Raw genomic sequence first — 19,483 nt, 5'->3', positions numbered from 1 at the left:
CAACAAAAAAAAACAAAAAGAGCAGCTAAAATCAATGAGAAAAGATAGACTTTTAAATGAAATGTTGGCATAACTGGATATACACATGGAAAAAGAAAATTGGAACCAAATTTTGTACCATACACCAGAACAAATGCACAGAAGGGAAAGAGAGAGAGAAAGACAGGCACAGAGAGAGACAGAGAAAGAAGAAAGGAAGTAAGAACATACAGTTACTAGAGAAAAGATGAGTGAACTGCTATAACCAAGGAGCAGGTAAAAATTACCCAAAAATGACTCAAAAATCCACAAGCAAGAAGGGGAAAGGGGTAACAAATAAGACTACATAGAAATGAAAACTTTTGAATGGCAAAAAACACGATAAGCAAGGCAAAAAGACAAATGACTATAAAAAATTTTTACAATTTATATTTACTTTCTTTCCATATAGAGAGCCTCTAAAATTAGAAATAAAGAGGAAAAAACCCACTATTATGTAGAACAGTAGGCTAAAAAAATGGACAGTTCACAGAGAAACAAATTGCTTTGAATATGAAAAGATGCCCATACTAAGGGAAATGTAAATTAAAACTGTATTTCTCACTGAAACACCAGTAAGAGTCCAAAAACTTGACAATATACTCAGGGAAAAGTAGTGTGGAGAAGGAAACAGACCCTCTCATTTGTGGGAATGCAAAATTGTATAATCCCTACAAAGGAGAATTTGTTACATATAGCAGGATTACCACACCTTTTGACCCGGCAAACTTACTTTTCTGACTCCCATAGACACCAGCAAAAACACAGAAAGACCTATGCAGTACATTCGTCTTTGTAGGACTATTTTTAACAGCAAGAGACTGCAAACAACTCCAACGTCCATTAACAGGGAACTGGTGGAATAAACTATAGTACAATGGAATAAGTGTACAGTTATAAGAAAAGAACGAGGAAGAGCTCTCTATACTACAATCATCAGGTGATGAAACCCAGATGCAGAACAATATAATATCCTAAGAATGGAGGGATACAAATATGTGTGTGTGTGTGTGTGTGTGTATACACACATATATATATATACACACACACATACATAGTTTTGAATGGCAAAAAAATGTCTTCTTCAGATTCAAAAAAAATGGAAGGATAAACCATTTAATTAAAAAAATTTCCTTAGGCAGTCTACCTGAAAAAGTATTCAGAGTAATGATAGTAAAGATGATCCAAAATCTTGGAAACAGAATGGAGAAAATACAAGAAACGTTTCACAAGGACCTAGAAGAACTAAAGAGCAAACAAACAATGATGAACAACACAATAAGTGAAATTAAAAATTCTCTAGAAGGAATCAATCACAGAATAACTGAGGCAGAAGAACAAATAAGTGACCTGGAAGATAAAACAGTGGAAATAACTACTGCAGAGTGAATAAAGGAAAAAGAACGAAAAGAATTCAGACAGTCTCAGAGACCTCTGGGACAACATTAAATGCACCAACATTTGAATTATAGGGGTCCCAGAAGAAGAAGAGAAAAAGAAAGGGACTGAGAAAATATTTGAACAGATTACAGTTGAAAACTTCCCTAACATGGGAAAGGAAATAGTCAAGTCCAGGAAGCACAGAGAGTCCCATACAGGATAAATCCAAGGAGAAACATGCCAAGACACATATTAATCAAACTATCAAAAATTAAATACAAAGAAAAAATATTAAAAGCAGTAAGGGAAAAGCAACAAATAATATACAAGGGAATCCCCATAAGGCTATCAGCTGATCTTTCAGCAGAAACTGCAAGCCAGAAGGGAGTGGCGGGACATATTTAAAGTGATGAAAGGGAAAAAGCTACAACCAAGATTACTCTGTCCAGCAAGAATCTCATTCAGATTTGATGGAAAATGAAAACCTTTATAGACAAGCAAAAGCTAAGAGAATTCAGCACCACCAAACCAGCTTATGACAAAAGCTAAAGGAACTTCTCTAGGCAGGAAACACAAGAGGAGTAAAAGACCTACAAAAACAAACCCAAAACAATTAAGAAAATGGTAATAGGAACATACATGTCGATAACTACCTTAAATGTAAATGGATTAAATGCTCCAACCAAAAGACATAGACTGGCTGAATGGATAAAAAAAAAAGACCCATATATATGCTGTCTACAAGAGACCCACTTCAGACCCAGCGACACATACAGACTGAAAGTGAGGGGATGGAAAAAGATATTCCATGCAAATGGAAATCAAAAGAAAGCTGGAGTAGCAATTCTCGTATCAGACAAAATAGACTTTAAAATAGACTATTACAAGAGACAGAGAAGGACACTACATAATGATCAAGGGATCAATCCAAGAAGAAAATACAATAATTGTAAATATTTACGCACCCAACATAGGAACACCTCAATACATAAGGCAAATGCTAACAGCCATAAAAGGGGAAATCGAGAGTAACACAATCATAGTAGGGGACGTTAACACCCCACTTACACCATTGGACAGATCATCCAAAATGAAAATAAATAAGGAAACACAAGCTTTAAATGATACATTAAACAAGATGGACTTGATATTTATAGACATTCCATCCAAAAACAACAGAATACGCTTTCTTCTCAAGTGCTCATGGAACATTCTCCAGGATAGATCGTATCTTGGGTCATAAATCAAGCCTTGGTAAATTTAAGAAAATTGAAATCATATCAAGTATCTTTTCTGACCACAACGTTATGAGACTAGATATCAATTACAAAAAAAAATATGTAAAAAATACAAACACATGGAGGTTAAACAATACACTACTAAATAACCAAGAGACACTGAAGAAATCAAAAAGGGAATCGAAAAATACCTAGAAACAAATGACAATGAAAACACGATGACCCAAAACCTATGGGATGCAGCAAAAGCAGTTCTAAGAGGGAAGTTTATAGCTATACAAGCCTACCTCAAGAAACAAGAAACATCTCAAATAAATGACCTAACCTTACACCTAAAGCAATTAGAGAAAGAAGAAAAAACAAAACCCAAAGTTAGTGGAAGGAAAGAAATCATAAAGATCAGAGCAGAAATAAATGAAATAGAAACAAAGAAAACAATAGCAAAGATCAATAAAACTAAAAGCTGGTTCTTTGAGAAGATAAACAAAATTGATAAACCATTAACCATACTCATCAAGAAAAAGAGGGAGAGGACTCAAATCCATAAAATTAGAAATGAAAACGGAGAAGTTACGACACCGCAGAAATACAAAGCACCCTAAGAGACTACTACAAGCAATTCAATGCCTATAAAATGGACAACCTGGAAGAAACGGACAAATTCTTAGAAAGGTATAACCTTCCAAGACTGAACCAGGAAGAAATAGAAAATATGAACAGACCAATCACAAGAAATGAAATTGAAACTGTGATTAAAAATCTTCCAACAAACAAAAGTCCAGGACCAGATGGCTTCACAGGTGGATTCTATCAAACATTTAAGAAGAGCTAACACCCATCCTTCTCAAACTCTTCCAAAAAATTGCAGAGGAAGGAACACTCCCAAACTCATTCTATGAGGCCACCATCACCCTGATACCAAAACCAAATAAAGATACTACTAAAGAAGAAAATTACAGACCAATATCACTGATGAATATAGATGCAAAAATTCTCAACAAAATACTAGCAAACAGAATCCAACAACACATTAAAAGGATCATACACCATGATCAAGTGGGATTTATTCCAGGATGCAAGGATTCTTCAATATACGCAAATCAATCAATGTGATACACCATATTAACAAACTGAAGAATAAAAACCATATGACCATCTCAATAGATGCAGAAAAAGCTTTTGACAAAATTCAACACCCATTTATGATAAAAACTCTCCAGAAAGTGGGCAAAGAGGGAACCTACCTCAACATAATAAAGGCCATATATGACAAACCCACAGCAAACATCATTCTCAATGGTGAAAAACTGAAAGCATTTCCTCTAAGATCAGGAACAAAACAAGGATGTCTACTCTCACCACTATTATTCAACATAGTTTTGGAGTCCTAGCCATGGCAATCAGAGAAGATAAAGAAATAAAAGGAATACAAATTGGAAAAAAAGAAGTAAACTGTCACTGTTTACAGATGACATGATACTATACATAGAGAATCCTAAAAATGCCACCAGAAAACTATTAGAGCTAATCAATGAATTGGGTAAAGTTGCAGGATACAAAATTAATGCACAGAAATCTCTTGCATTCCTATATACTAATGACGAAAAACCTGAAAGAGAAATTAAGGAAACACTCCCATTTACCATTGCAACAAAAAGAATAAAATACCTAGGAATAAACCTACGTAGGGAGACAAAAGACCTGTATGCAGAAAACTATAAGACACTGATGAAAGAAATTAAAGATGATACCAACAGATGGAGAGACATACCATGTTCTGGGACTGAAGAATCAATATTGTGAAAATGACTATACTACCCAAAGCAATCTAGAGATTCAATGCAATCCCTATCGAATTACCAATGGCAGTTTTTTACGGAACTAGAACAAAAAAATCTTAAAATTTGTATGGAGACACAAAAGACCCCGAATAGCCAAAGTAGTCTTGAGGGAAAAAAACGGAGCTGGAGGAATCAGACCCCCTGACTTCAGACTATACTACGAAGCTACAGTAATCAAGACAATAAGGTACTGGCACAAAAACAGAAATACAGATCAATGGAACAGGAGAGAAAGCCCAGAGATAAACCCATGCACCTATGGTTAACTAATCTATGACAAAGGAGTCAAGGATATACAATGGAGAAAAGACAGTGTCTTCAATTAGTGGTGCTGGGAAAACTGGACAGATACATGTAAAAGAATGAAATTAGAACACTCCCTAAAACCATACACAAAAATAAACTCCAAATGGATTAGAGACCTAAATATAAGACCAGACACTATAAAACTCTTAGAGGAAAACATAGGAAGAACACTCTTTGACATAAATCACAGCAAGATCTTTTTTGACCCACCTCCTAGAGTAATGGAAATAAAAACAAAAATAAACAAATGGGACCTAATGAAATTTCAAAGCTTTTGCACAGCAAAGGAAACCATAAACAAGACAAAAAGACAACTCTCAGAATGGTAGAAAATATTTGCAAACGAATCAACGGACAAAGGATTAATCTCCAAAATACATAAACAGCTCATGCGGCTCAATATTAAAAAAACAAACAACCCAATCCAAAATTGGGCAGGAGACCTAAATAGACATTTCTCCAAAGACATACAGATGGCCAAGAGGCACATGAAAAGCTGCTGAACATCACTAATTATTAGAGAAATGTAAATCAAAACAACAATGAGGTATCACCTCACACCAGTTAGAATGGGCATCATCAGAAAATCTACAAACAACAAATGCTCGAGAGAGTGTGGAGAAAAGGGAACCCTCTTGCACTGTTGGTGGGAATGTAAACTGATACAGCCACTATGGAGAACAGTATGGACGTTCCTTAAAAAACTAAAAATAGAATTACCATATGATCCAGCAATCCCACTACTGGGCATATACCCAGAGAAAACCATAATTCAAAAAGACACATGCACCCCAATGTTCACTGCAGCACTATTTACAATAGCCAGGTCATGGAAGCAACGTAAATGCCCATTGACAGACGAATGGAAAATGACGTGGTACATATATACAATGGAATATCACTCAGCCACAAAAAGGAACGAAATTGGGTCATCTGTAGAGACGTGGATGGATCTAGAGACTGTCATACAGAGTGAAGTAAGTCAGAAAGAGAAAAACAAATATAGTATATTAACACATATATATGGAACCTAGAAAAATGGTACAGATGAACCAGTTTGCAGGGCAGAAATTGACACAGATGTAGAGAAGGAACGTATGGACACCAAGCAGGGAAAGCGGGGGCGGGGGGTGGGTAGGGGTGGTGGTGTGATGAATTGGGAGATTGGATTGACATGTATACACTGATGTGTATAAAAGTGATGACTAGTAAGAACCTGCCGTATAAAAAATAAATAAAATAAAATTCCAAAAAAAAAAAAAAACCAACTACAATGAGGTATCACCTCACATCAGTCAGAATGGCCATCATCAAAAAATCTACAAACAATAAATGCTGGAGAGGGTGTGGAAAAAAGGGAACCCTCTTGTACTGTTGGTGGGAATGTAAATTGATACAGCCACTATGGAGACCAGTTAAAAAACTAGAAATAGAACTACTATACGACCCAGCAATCCCACTACTGGGCATATACCCTAAGAAAACCATAATTCAAAAAGAGTCATGTACCACAGTGTTCATTGCAGCTCTATTTACAATAGCCAGGACATGGAAGCAACCTAAGTGTCCATCAACAGAGGAATGCATAAAGATGTGGCACATATATACAATGGAATATTACTCAGCCACAAAAAGAAATGAAATTGAGTTATTTGTAGTGAGGTGCATAGACCTAGAGACTTTCATACAGAGTGAAGTCAGTCAGAAAGAGAAAAACAAATACTGTATGCTAACACATATATATGGAATCTAAAAAAAAAAAAAAAATCAGTTCTGAAGAACCTAAGGGCAGGACAGGAATAAAGATGCAGACATAGAGCATGGACTTGAGGACACGGGGAGGGGGAAGGGTAAGCTGGGACGAAGTGAGAGAGTGGCATGGACATATATACACTACCAAATGTAAAACAGATAGCTAGTGGGAAGCAGCCACATAGCACAGGGAGATCAGCTCGGTGCTTTGTGACCACCTAGAGGGGTGGGATAGGGAGGGTGGGAGGGAGATGCAAGAGAGAGGGGATATGGGGATATATGTATACGTATAGCTGATTCACTTTGTTATAAAGCAGAAACTACCACACCATTGTAAAGCAATTATATTCCAATAAATATGTTAAAAAATTTCCTTAAGGAAGGAAGAAATCGGGATGAAGAGAAAGAGACAAAAGACTGACTTCTTTGAATATATTTTCTTTATTGATTTGATTCAGATCTGTGTAAATAATTCACAAAATTGTAAAACAAAAGTAAATTTAAAAGCAATTCATTGTGGAAGCAACCCAAGTTTCCATCAACAGATGAATGGATAAACAAAATGTGGTACATAAATACAGTGGAATAGTATTCAGGAAGGAAATTCTGACACATGCTACAACATGAATGAACGCTGAGGACATTATGGTAAGTTACATAAACCAGTAACAAAAAGACAAATATTATATGATTCTGCTTATATTAGGTACCTATAAGAGTCAAACTCACAGAGCCAGAGAGTAGAATGGTGGTTGTGAGGAGCTGGAGGAGGAGGAATGGGGAGGTGTGTAATGGGGACAGAGTTTCAGTTTTGCAAGATGAAAAGTTCTGGAGATCTCTTAGACAACGATGTGAATAAACTTTACTGAAATGTGCACTTTAAAATGGTTAAGGTGGTAGATTTTGTTATATGCTTTTACCAGAATTAAAAGTAATTTCGTAATAAAAATTTAAAAAGCGATTCCTAAGTATTGAAAATAAAACGTAGCGAACCTAGCTATATACGTCCAGTTAGTAGTATAAGCACAGAGAAACTACTTAAAGTAACTTTTAAAAACAATGGTTGTACTATACATAACCTAGAAGCAAAATAACAACCAAAAAGAAAAAAAACAAAAAAACTTTTAACTATTTTCAGTAATTATACTGTTGGTGGTAATGTTGGTATTGCTATTCTAGGTATTGTGGGATAAAGCAATGAAAATAGACTATAACATAATTACTAGCGTCCCTAGTGACTCTGAGACCTGGGAGTGGTAGTGTGGGAAGAAGGAGATACACATATATAAGAGAAAGGAGGTCAAGTAAAAGCCCTACATCCTGAATATAAACTAGAAGTATAAGCATAACATATTTTGACTTTAAAAACAAAAAAAAATACCCCATATACATATTTCCCTGATATAACCACTAAAAAGGTCTATAAACAGTTACCATCTTGGTGGCAAGTACACCCTTAGCACCCACACTGCTCCACTAAAAGAGAACCAGGGGTCCTTGTACTAACAGCTGATTTCAGGTCTGGAGCAGGAAATGTACCAGACGAGTCCAGAACACTTTCTTCTGCTAGACAGCAAAGAAGCTATCACAACCAATTAGACTCAGATCAAAATTACTTGGGAATCAACCTGAAGATGTTCACATTAGTTAAAGGTGGGACAACCTGAAAATCAATAAGAATAAAAGCTACAATGGATTGAAATCATCAAATGCTTGAATTCTTGCCTTCATCATGATTTTTTAAAAAATAATTGGGCACTATGAGAAGATGCCAAACAACCAATTCCTTATTTTGAAAACTTGTAAACAAAGGAAAAGAATCAAGTTTTAATCCTGCCTTTCCTATGTAAACTGTCTCATTGAGTAATAAGAGATGAGGGGAAATTTCTCTTTAAAGATGGGCTTACACTAATAAATAAAGCATAGGAAAGTGAAAAGACAACCCATGGAACGGCAGAAAATATTTGCCAACCATGTATCTGATAAGGAACTTGTATCTAGAATATACAAACTCTAACAATGCAGTAACACAAAGATAATACAATTTAAAAATGCGCAAAGGATCTGAACAGACATTTCTCCAAAGAAGATGTACAAAGAATCAGTAAGCATATCAAAACATACTTGAAATCATTAGTCATCAGGGAGATGCAAAGCAAAACCGCACCTGCTAGAATGGCTAGGAAAAAACTCAGATAAAAACAAGTGTTGGTGAGGATGTGGAGAAATCAGAACCTGCTTACACTTGCACACACTTGCTGGAGGGAATGGTGCAGCTGCTTTGGAAAAGGGTCTGGTTATTCCTCAAATGGTTAAACATAGAGTTGTCATATGACCCAGCAATTCCACTCCTAGGTGTATATTTAAAAGAAAGAAAGACTTATGTCCACACAACAACTTGTACACAAATGTTTACAGCAGCATTATTCATCATAGACAAAAAGTGAAAAAACACCAGATGTCCATCAACACATGAATGGATAAACAAAATGTGGTATACCTATACAATGGACTATTATTAGGTCATAAATAGGAATGAAGTACTGATGCATGCATCACACAGGTGAACTTGAAAATATTAACCAAAGTGAAAGAAGCCAATTATAAAAGACTACAAATTATATGATTCCATTAATATGAAAGTCTAGAAAAGGGAAACCTATAGAGACAGAAAGTAGAATAGTGGTTACTCAGGGCTGAGGGGAGTGAGAGACAGCTGATGGGTACAGGATTGCTTTCTGACGTGATGAAATATTCTAAAATTGTGGTGATGGTTGAATTTGTCTGTGAAGATACCAAAAAGCCACTGAACTGTACAGTTAAGATGGATGAAGTGTATGGTATGTGAATTATATCTCAATAAAGCTGTTTTAAAACAATAAAAGAAAATGAAAGAAAACAGTAATGATAAAATTAGAATATCTCATTTTGCAACCCCTAATCAACTAATGGATATAAGTATCCAGCTACAGCATCACAGAGAGAGGAGCCATACATCTGGGCCTCCTGAAGGGTTTAGTCTACTTCTCTATGAAGTAGACTAAACCTGTATTTGATTAAACCTCTAAACCTAACTAACTATTTACAGGAAATACAGAGGAAAAAGGAGCATGGTAAAGAACGACAGTAATGAAACAGCAAAATCCCCAAGACTGTCAGAAACTGTTAAAAGAAAAGCAATCCAGTTTCTTCAACACATAAATTGCAAGGGAAAAAAAGAGATGATAGGAAACCTATAAATAAAAACAGACTTATAAGACATGACAACTAATTCCAATGTGTGGAACTTATCTAGATCCTGATTGTTTTTTTAAGTGCGAAAAAGAACAATCATTTATGACATTGAGACAACTGAAATTTTAACAATGACAGGATATGTAATATGAAAGAATTATTATTAATTTTTAAGATGTGAAATGGTCTTGTTATATTTAAAAAAAAGAAAGTCCATATCATTTAAATTCATATTAAATTCATATTAAAATATGGGGTATTTAGGACTTGCTTCAAATAATGTGAGTGGGGGAAGTAGACAGGGCAAAATTGGCCATACACTGATGGTTTGTTAGGGGTAGGTAATGGGTTCAGGAGAGTTTGTTATACTCTTCTTTTTTTCTTTTTTTGTATGTTTAAAATCTGCCATAAAAGATTTTATTAAATCTCAGATAAGCTTAAAAAAAAAAAGGAAAAAAATTCCCTACTATAATGAATAGCTATTAAGAAAAGAATAATACACCTGAGACATTCCTAATCAGGCATTCTGTCCCTGAAGTAGGTATAGAGACAATATTTAAGATGCAGTTACCATAATTCCAGCAGGAAACACTAAAGACATTTTGAAAAATGGTATGAATATCATTCTCTACCCTCACAATCTGCTGCTATAATGAAACATACCAGAGTGCCTGACCTCTTTGTATGACTCTGAACAGGAACATCTACTGCACGAGGCAATATCTGTTTAGGAGAAGAGAGCTCAGGGTGAAGGTACAGCAGAGAGAGACACAACCACAAAGTCTTCTGCATCACAGTACCTGAAGCAGATCCCCAGGGTATTAAAAAAAGCATACAGATTTTTCAAAATCACAAAGCACATGATTTAAAAACAAAAACAAACTGAAAAGCCACAACTCTCTGTATACTAAGACATCTCTGCATCTTAGAAAATTATAGGAGGGAAAAATGAAGTTGGTTAAAATAGCTTATCATAAGGACTTTTTTTTATTTTTAAAATGCTCAAGGACATTTGAGGAGATGGAAAGATAAGAACTCGTTTTAGGACTGATCATTAAATACTTAGCATGAGATTTTCTTCTAATCTGTTAGAAGCAAAGAGCCAGAAATAGCTAAGAAAAATGTGTGGGAAGGCAGAAAAGGAGTCCAAGGACTAAGAAAAGTATGACAGCTCAGACACTCCACAATTGGCCTATGAGATACAGGAAGAATCAAAGAGGAAACATCTATTGTCACCAAATCTTCAATGAGCCACTGTCATCAATATGAAAATACCCAGAGGCCTCTTTGTCACTTTATCTAGACACAAGTTTTCTTACTTTAACATTTTTGTTAATAGACACTATTTTTTTCCGAGGAGTTTTAGATTTACAGCAAAATGGAGCAGAAAGTTGTGTTTCCATATACTCCCACTCCTCTCCCCGCCCCTCAGGAACAGCCTTCCCCCACTATTAACATCCCAAACCAGAGTGGTACATTTGTTACAATCAATGAACCTACATTGACACATCATTGTCACCTAAAGCCCACCGTTTACATTAGGGTTCACTCTCAGTGCTGTACATTCTATGAGTTTTGATAAATGTATAATGTATCTACCATTACACTATGATACAGAATAGTACTGCTGCCCTAAAAATCTCCTGCACTCTATCTCTTCATCCCTCCTTTCCCCAAACCCACTACAAATACTTCCTAATACTTTAAAAGTGACCAAAACAGGCTGGAATGAGCATTTTTGGTCCTCAAGGGAAGAAATTCCTACAGTGTCTACAGTAATAATGCTGGTCCCTTAGAAGTTATATTAACAGCTTTTCTCCCTTTATTATGTACAGATACAGATTGTTGTTGTTTCTAACAATTCACCAAAGCTTATTTCCTAAATTATTATTATTATTTTTAAAACTTTTGCAATGTACTGGCAACGCATTTCTTGACAGTAATATCCACTTGTCCTCTGCTTGGACTGACTAAAACGCTTTTAAAAATCCAGTAAGCTTTTAAGAGAAGCCAACTTGTTTTCTGCAGTTGTCAAAAGGCAAATCCAGGCCTTGGGCAGTGGCTTTTATTTTCCATCTGCACATTTTAACAATATAGCTTACAAACCTCTAAAGAAAACATCTGTTGATTTTTGACCCACATCTCCACACTGCAGTTTTTAAATAACTGGTTAAAGACGTCTCTCCAACCATTTAGGAAACAGGTTCTCTTGAAAAATGAGAGAAGAAACGAAAAGAGAAGAGAAGAAAAGAGAAGAAAAGAAAAGAAAAGAGAATAAAATGAACCACCTCACTGAAAGCCTCTGGAGCTTTGGGCAGTTCCAGCCAGTTATAGCAGGAAGAAGTAATTCACTGTAATTGTCCCAATTAAGAGATAGAAAATAAAGATAAAATTTGAGCTGTATTCTATTTTCAGAAACTAAAGGAGGTCATAAGCTTCCCCTTATGAAAATAAGTTAAATCTTATAAAAATTAAGAAAGGAAAACATTTCAGGACCTGCAATCTTACGTTCTGTCAATTTCCTTGCACCAATCAGTTGTGATGGAAATATCATTCCCGGGGATGCTGTGCTCTCCCATCAAACCCAGTACTTCTTAAATGGCAGGTTTTAATTTTCTGACCCCAGAGAAAGGCATGATGTAAGATGAGCAATTACCTTTGATTTTTCTTCATTTTCTCTATAAAATTCTGCCATCTGTTCCTCCTGCTCTTCAATAACATCCTTGAGGGTATCTACTTGGTATATCAAATTGTTCTTCTCATTGTCTAACTGTGCATTGGAAACCATGGCTTTCTTGTATTTTTCTTCCACTTCAGACAAAGACTCCTAAATGAAAGTCAAAGTCATCAGCCTAATATCTAAAATATGTTCATTGCCTATATGCCATATAACAGGAAACTATAGCACTGGCACAAACACATGAAGATGCATTTTTGCAAAATAAAAGCAGTTTGGGGAACCCTTTGTTTAGTAACATGCACATAAAACATGAGGATGACAAGAAGCCAAGGACGCATCATTATAAGCACTTTATGGGCTCTCTGCTATCCAAAATAAATTCAAGCAGCAGTGCAGCCTCTGAACGATGAAAAGGTGTGCAGACAACATATAAGAGTCATAGTGTAAAAATCATAAAATACAGAATCATTAATGGTTTCAGAAATGTTACTCCTGTAGTTTTTAACAACAGCTATTTGCAACAGAATACAGATACAACAGAAGACAGCCTCTCTTTACTCAAGTAAATTTCATACTTATTTGAATTGCACCACTTCCTGGACCTGTGTTTTCAGTACTTTCTTGGTCTGCATAACATTAATGTAAATGTATAAACATTTTGTCTAGCAACTTCAAATATTAGCCATTTTTAAATAAGTAAGCAATATAAAAACTATTATTTAAGCAAAAAGAGCTACCACTCAATGCCTAAATTTTTATATACTTCAAAGTTTTCTGCCTAAAATAGCTTACAGCCTGTTTCTTAACAACTACATCTATTTTGGTAGATTACTACTACCTAGCAGTATTTTTAAAAGTAAAAAGAAAAACATTTCACATAGAAAAAGTCATCACTTCTGGAAGTAAATTTTTATTTTATTTAAAAAAAATTTTTGGCCATGCGGCATGCAGGATCTCAGTTCCCCAACCAGGAATTGAACCCACACCCCTGCAGTGGAAGTGCAGAGTCTTAACCACTGGACAGCCAGGGAAATCCCTGGATATAAAATTTTAAAATATTAATGCAAATGTTTAACAAAAGATCAGTGATATAGAACTGAGAGTCCAGAATCCTACATTTATGATCAACTGATATTTGACAAGGGTGCCCAGACAACTCAGTGGGGAAAGAGTAGTTTTTTCAATAAATGGTGTTGGGACAACTGAGATCCACATGCAAGCGAATAAAGTTGGACTCCTACTTCACACCAAACACAAAAATTAACTCAAAATGGATCAGAGACCTAAATTAAAAGCTAAAACTATAAAACGCTTCCCAGAAAACACAGAGTAAATCTTCATTACTTTGGAGTGGGCAATGGTTTCTCAGATACGATACCAAACTATCAATGAAAGAAAAAGTAGACTTTATCAAAATCTTTTATGCTACAAACAATACCACCAAGAAAGTAAAAAGACGACCCACAAAATGGGAGAAAATATTTGTAAATCTTATATCTGATAAGGAACTTGTATCCAGAATATATAAAGAACACTTGGAAATCAATAATTAAAAGACACATCATTCGATTTTAAAATGGGTAAGGATATGACCAGATATTCCTCCAAAGATGGTGTGCAAATGGACAATAAGAATACAGAAACTTTCTTAATATAATTAGTGATTAGGGAAATGCATATCAAAACCATAATGAGATACTACTTCAGATCTACTAGGATGGTTATTATCTATAATCAAAAAATGAGAAACAAGATAAGTGTTGGTGAGGATATGAAAAAACTAGACTCCTCATACATTGCTGGGAAGAAGGTAAAATACTGCAGCTACTTTGGAAAACAGGTTGGCAGTACTTCAAAATGTTAAACATAGAGTTACCATATGACCCAACAATTCTATTGCTAGGTAATCTACCCAAGAGAAATGAAAAGATATGTCTATACAAAAAGCTGTACACAAATGTTTACAGCAGCATTATTCATAATAGCCCCAAACTGGAAACAATCCAAATGCCTATCAACTCACAAATGGATAAACAAAATGCAGTAAATCCATATAGTGGAATACTACTCAGCCATTTTATACACACACACACACACACGTGTGTGTATGTGTATATATGTACATATATGTATACACACATATGTATACATATGTGTGTATACATGTATATACACACACACTCTGATGTGTTTTATAACACGGATGAATCTTGAAAACATTATGTTAAGTAAAAAGCCAATCACGGGCTTCCCTGGTGGCACAGTGGTTGAGAGTCCACCTGCCGATACAGGGGACATGGGTTTGTGCCCCGGTCTGGGAAGATCCCACATGCCGCGGAGCGGCTGGGCCCATGGCCTGTGCTGCTCTGCAACGGGAGAGGCCACAACAGTGAGAGGCCTGCGTACAGCAAAAAAAAAAAAAAAAAAAAAAGCCAATCACGAAAGACAACATAGACTAGCGGTTACCCAGGGCTAGGTGCAGGAGTGGGAGTGCAGGAGTGGGGAACATCTGCTGATTAGTATGGGGTTTCTTCTTGGGGTAGTGAAAATGTTCTAAAATTGGTGATGGTTGCACAATTCTGTGACTATGCAAAAAAACCCCACTGAATTGTACACTTTAAATGGGTAAATTTTATGGCATGTGATTTAAATCTCAATAAAGATATACACAAACACATATGCATACACTTAATAATTCTTCACAACCCAGGACTGTATTAACAGGTAAGATTTATATTATGATTGAGAACAAATGTACCCAAAATAAAGAATATAAGCCCAGTTAACTGTATAATGGTTCAAATATAGTAGGTATCTTAACACAATGCAGAATTTAGAATGATTCTCATCCATCTCAGAGACTAATAGCAAAAAAAAAAGTCCTCCTCACAACTCAGTCCCATACAAAATGGGGCATGACTGCATGAACACCAGAATCTAAGACAGTTCAAGCAGTAGCTGCAAGGACACAATATATAACATAATAAAACTGACATAAAATGTATGGAGTGTACTTTTTCCTTTAAACAAAAGACCACAGAAGACTATTTTAAACTTAAGTGTCAAGGTAGTTTGTTGTTGTTGTTTTGGCCACACGGCTTGCAGGGTCTTAGCTCCCCAACCAGGGACTGAACCCTCAGCAGTGAAAGATCGGAGTCCTACCACTGGACCGCCAGTGAATTCCCTCAAGGTAGTTTTAATGATTTTAATCTAGCTCACACAGTGATACCCATAAGGAATGAGTTTTACTTAAACGTGTCGAAGGCCGCGATGTTCAGTGTAGGTGCTGGACTAGAAGCAACAGCATTATCTGGGACCTGGTTAAAAACGCAAATTTTCAACCACTCCGTCCTAGACCTACTGAATGAGAAAATCTGGGAGTAGAGTCCAGCAATCTGTGATAACAAGACCCAGGTGACTGTGGAGGGAGGGTAGAGGGGGGAAAAGACACCTCAAAGGCAGACATACTTAAGAATAATGTCATAAGCAGTGACTGAGCATCCTTTTTCAATAGAATATAGATATATCACACCATCATGCTTTGACCACCAACCAGGTAATTTTTTAAAAGATTTTTTTCCATTTAAAAGAGTCATTTCAAGGATAAACATAATTTGAAGTCAAGTTCAATTACACACTAACCATGAATTAAGGAAAGGGGACTTATCTGTTCAGAGTCTCAAATAAGGTTAATCTGTTTTTTGTATCTTTCAAAAAAATGAAATAAATGGTAGATCTAAAAGGTAAGGGGAAAATGTTTAAGATAAAATAAAAAACGAGTAAGAATGCCTTTGAATCACTTGCTTTCCTGATACATTATGTTACGTACGAGACTTTAAAATGAATGTATTTATTGAATGTACTGGATTTGTTCCATTGATCTAAGTTATTTCCAAGTCATATCTCTAAAACCTTAAAAGGGGGATTAAATCCTGAAGATGAGAGCAGTAAGACTAACTGAGCACATCAGCTCACTAACTCTGGGATCTTCCTGATGTTTACCGACAACCACACACTGCTGTCAGCAGTGTCCAGGCTTCCTGGGGGCGCTCTCCATAGGCCTTCCCACCCTTTCTGGACCATAATCCCCTGCATGAAGTTTCTGGCTGGTAGCTGGGCTAAGTCCAATCATGCTTGGTGGCTGAGCAAAGCCTTGACCATCAGGTCTACACTCTGTTCTTTGAGCATATCCTGAGTCACCTTTCTGAAGGCCCTGCTTACGCATTTTTAGAGGCCTGGTGTGTATTTCTATTTCAAATAGGGACCTACATGTATTCAGAGAAACTTAAGAGTAATTCATAATACTAGGTTTGAACTTCATAAGAAAACATAGGGAAGAGCATGAAAATCAAGTGCCATTTACAAGTAAAATGTCTGCCTCACATGGACACTTCTACTGGAAACTGGTAGCCATCCTTGACTGGAAGAAATAAGGCCCATTTAAATTTACCTCCAAATGCTTCAAGGCACCGAATCTGTGTAACCCTTTTTGATCTATGTGAAAAACAATCAAAACAAAAAGAAAACACAGTCCTCATGCTTCAGGGTCCTTCCTCCAGAAGGAATATTTATAGTAATGCTCTTTCTCTTAGATGTTTCTTCCTTCTACTCCTAATACTGACTGAATTTGGTGGCAGAAACAGGCAATGCTCTTTCATTTAGCTTGGAAGAATTTTAAGGTCTAATTCTCAATAAAAAATATTCTTAGAACACTTTTTAGGGTTTTGCCCAACTCAATTTTGTAAGGCTAAGACACAAGGGATACATAAGTATTTTATAAGGTTTAAAAACTGTAAGGCATAATATCTTTTCCTGAATATTCCAAAAACTACAGTACACATTTAAACATAAGCAGAGATTGGAAGTTCGCCTTTCCTATGCATTGCAGGTTAAGCACATGCTTGAAAGACAAACACTGTTAGTAAAGCTATGTGCAGTGGGGTTAATAGAATTTGTGAAACCACCATTACCAACACTTCTGCGTACAGAGAACATGCTTGGGCTGCAAAACGGGCCCTGATACCTTTAGTTCCTTAAGCCCCTGCATGTATCTCCCTTCTACATCCTGTATCTGGTCCTTAAGGTCATAGATATCCTGCAGGACATAGGAATGAACCATTGCATAAAACCACACACAAAGTCTCAAAGGATTCAGATGAAAATGTGAATTACTTTTGCATATTCCAGACTAAAAGCAGAGAAACTGAGGTATACAAACGTAACTGCCACTGCAAACTGCTAAAAGGGGCAAACAGGCAAGTGATGGTGGGGCTGGGGAAGGCCTGGAGTAATGAAATCATTCTAACATATCAAATACTTCCTTGACATTAACTCCTGTGGAAAAAACATTAGCAAATGGGGCTGGCGCTGTGTACAAAAGCTATATAAGTTATAACATTTTTTAAAATACAATTTAAAAAACTGTATCAATCATTCAAATAATTTTTAGCATAACACTCCACCGATAGCTACTAAAATATGTAGTAAATTAATTATAAGCTGAAGATTCTACTGAGCCATGCAGAAGTTTTAAAAAATGTAAAACTAGAGATGAACAAAGTTGTCTTTCAATGACTTGGTTACTGACCACAATTAATTTGGGGGAAAGACAGGTAAAGGGAGGGGTATTAAACAAATATTTTAAACACAGTGTCAAATGAGAGAGTCTATCCTGAGGACATCATTTAAATGATGAGAAAAGCCTTTGCTCCAAATGTTACCATACTCCTTATAAGAAAAGTGAAGCAGGCCAAATTTTAAATGGAAAATATTGTTTCCCTTGTACCTGACCTTGCTACATGAGGTCTATTCTGGATGGTTGATTTAGGGGGGAAATAATTGATACAGGGCCCTGAACATAACTGTACAATTACAGGCAGGATCAATTATCAAAGGCCCATTACACAGAGTTTCTATATTATATTTCCCCTGCCCCCTTCATTCCCTCCTTGGTAGTTTTGTCTTTTATTCATTCGTTCATTCGACAGACATTTATCAAGTGCCTATTAGGAGCCAAATGCTAGGATACAAAAATCTCATTTCCTTCAAGGAGGTTGTTCTCTCAAAGAAGAAATACAAGTAAACAGCGAGCACAAGCTCAGTCTGAGGCTGGAATGCCCCATCCTTTTGTCCCACTAGAAAATAGCACCTAAAGGCAAGAGTTAAGCTTATTCAACGTTGCACCCTTGTGCTTATGCCTGGTACTTAGGAAGAGTTCAATAACACTGACCCCTTCAAAGTCAGAACCAGGCTGACCTGGGCCTCCTTCTGCAGTGCCGCTGCCGCTGTTCCAATCCTCACCCTCTCCTAACCTCCAGCCCACTTTTACGAGCTGCCCATTTCACAAGCCAGACTCCTGCTCCTACCCTGCCCACAATCTTACTCAGTCCCCACCGGTCCCTCCCTCCTCCTCTACTGTGTCAGTGGGAAGGGGCGGCCACCTTCCATCCATCTGATCCCTGGACACTCCTCTCACCCACTCAGGCACTTTCTCAGTCAGCTACCCCTTCTCCTTCCTTAACCTTCATAGTCTCTCTCTACTGGCTCAATCCAACCAATGAAAACAACAACTAATGCTGCCTTTAAAAGAACACAAAAACCTCTTAACTTCCTCTCTCTCTGTACTGACCAAACAACTTCCATTCTCCAATACTCTCTTCAGAGCAAGTTGCCTACATTTTCTCCCATCACAGTTTCGACTTGCTCATCTCATCCCCATTGTTCAACCACAGGGTAACTCTTCTCCTTGCCTCCAATGCTTCTTCCAGTCTGTGGTCAATCTTTAGGAATGCAAATCAGATAGTACTGCTCCGCTATTTAATATCCCCTAGTTGTCAGGGTAAACCTGAATTCCTGCCACACAAGGTGCTTTGTGATATGGCCCATCACTACTTCTCCAGCCTTCTCTCTCACGCACTACGAATCCTCACTTCTCATCCTACCCTCTGGCAACTTTGCTATACACATAATCTTGTGGGTCTCTGAATTTAACTATCTGAGAAAGCCTTCACCCTTCAGCTTCTTTGCCTGGTTAA

At 36.6% G+C, this 19,483-nt stretch overlaps 1 protein-coding gene across 9 annotated transcripts in view; it reads right to left on the bottom strand.

Annotated features, from left to right (window-relative positions):
• Positions 1-19,483, bottom strand: part of LRRFIP2 (LRR binding FLII interacting protein 2) — a 120,456-nt gene that overhangs the window by 28,795 nt on the left and 72,178 nt on the right. For 5 of the 9 annotated variants that reach the window (XM_079933275.1, XM_079933276.1, XM_079933277.1 and 2 more), the window contains one exon: positions 12,426-12,596. In XM_079933275.1, the coding sequence (XP_079789401.1) occupies positions 12,426-12,596 (171 nt within the window). Of the gene's footprint in view, positions 1-12,425; positions 12,597-17,472; positions 17,545-19,483 lie in introns of all 9 variants that reach the window. The other 4 variants (XM_079933281.1, XM_079933273.1, XM_079933274.1 and 1 more) reach the window with 1 other exon arrangement.

The sequence above is a fragment of the Stenella coeruleoalba genome (genome assembly GCF_951394435.1).
Source record: "Stenella coeruleoalba genome assembly, chromosome: 10".
Classification (NCBI taxonomy): domain Eukaryota; kingdom Metazoa; phylum Chordata; class Mammalia; order Artiodactyla; family Delphinidae; genus Stenella; species Stenella coeruleoalba.
Note: the sequence above shows the minus strand (reverse complement) of the source record. Positions and strands in the feature narration are given on the sequence as shown.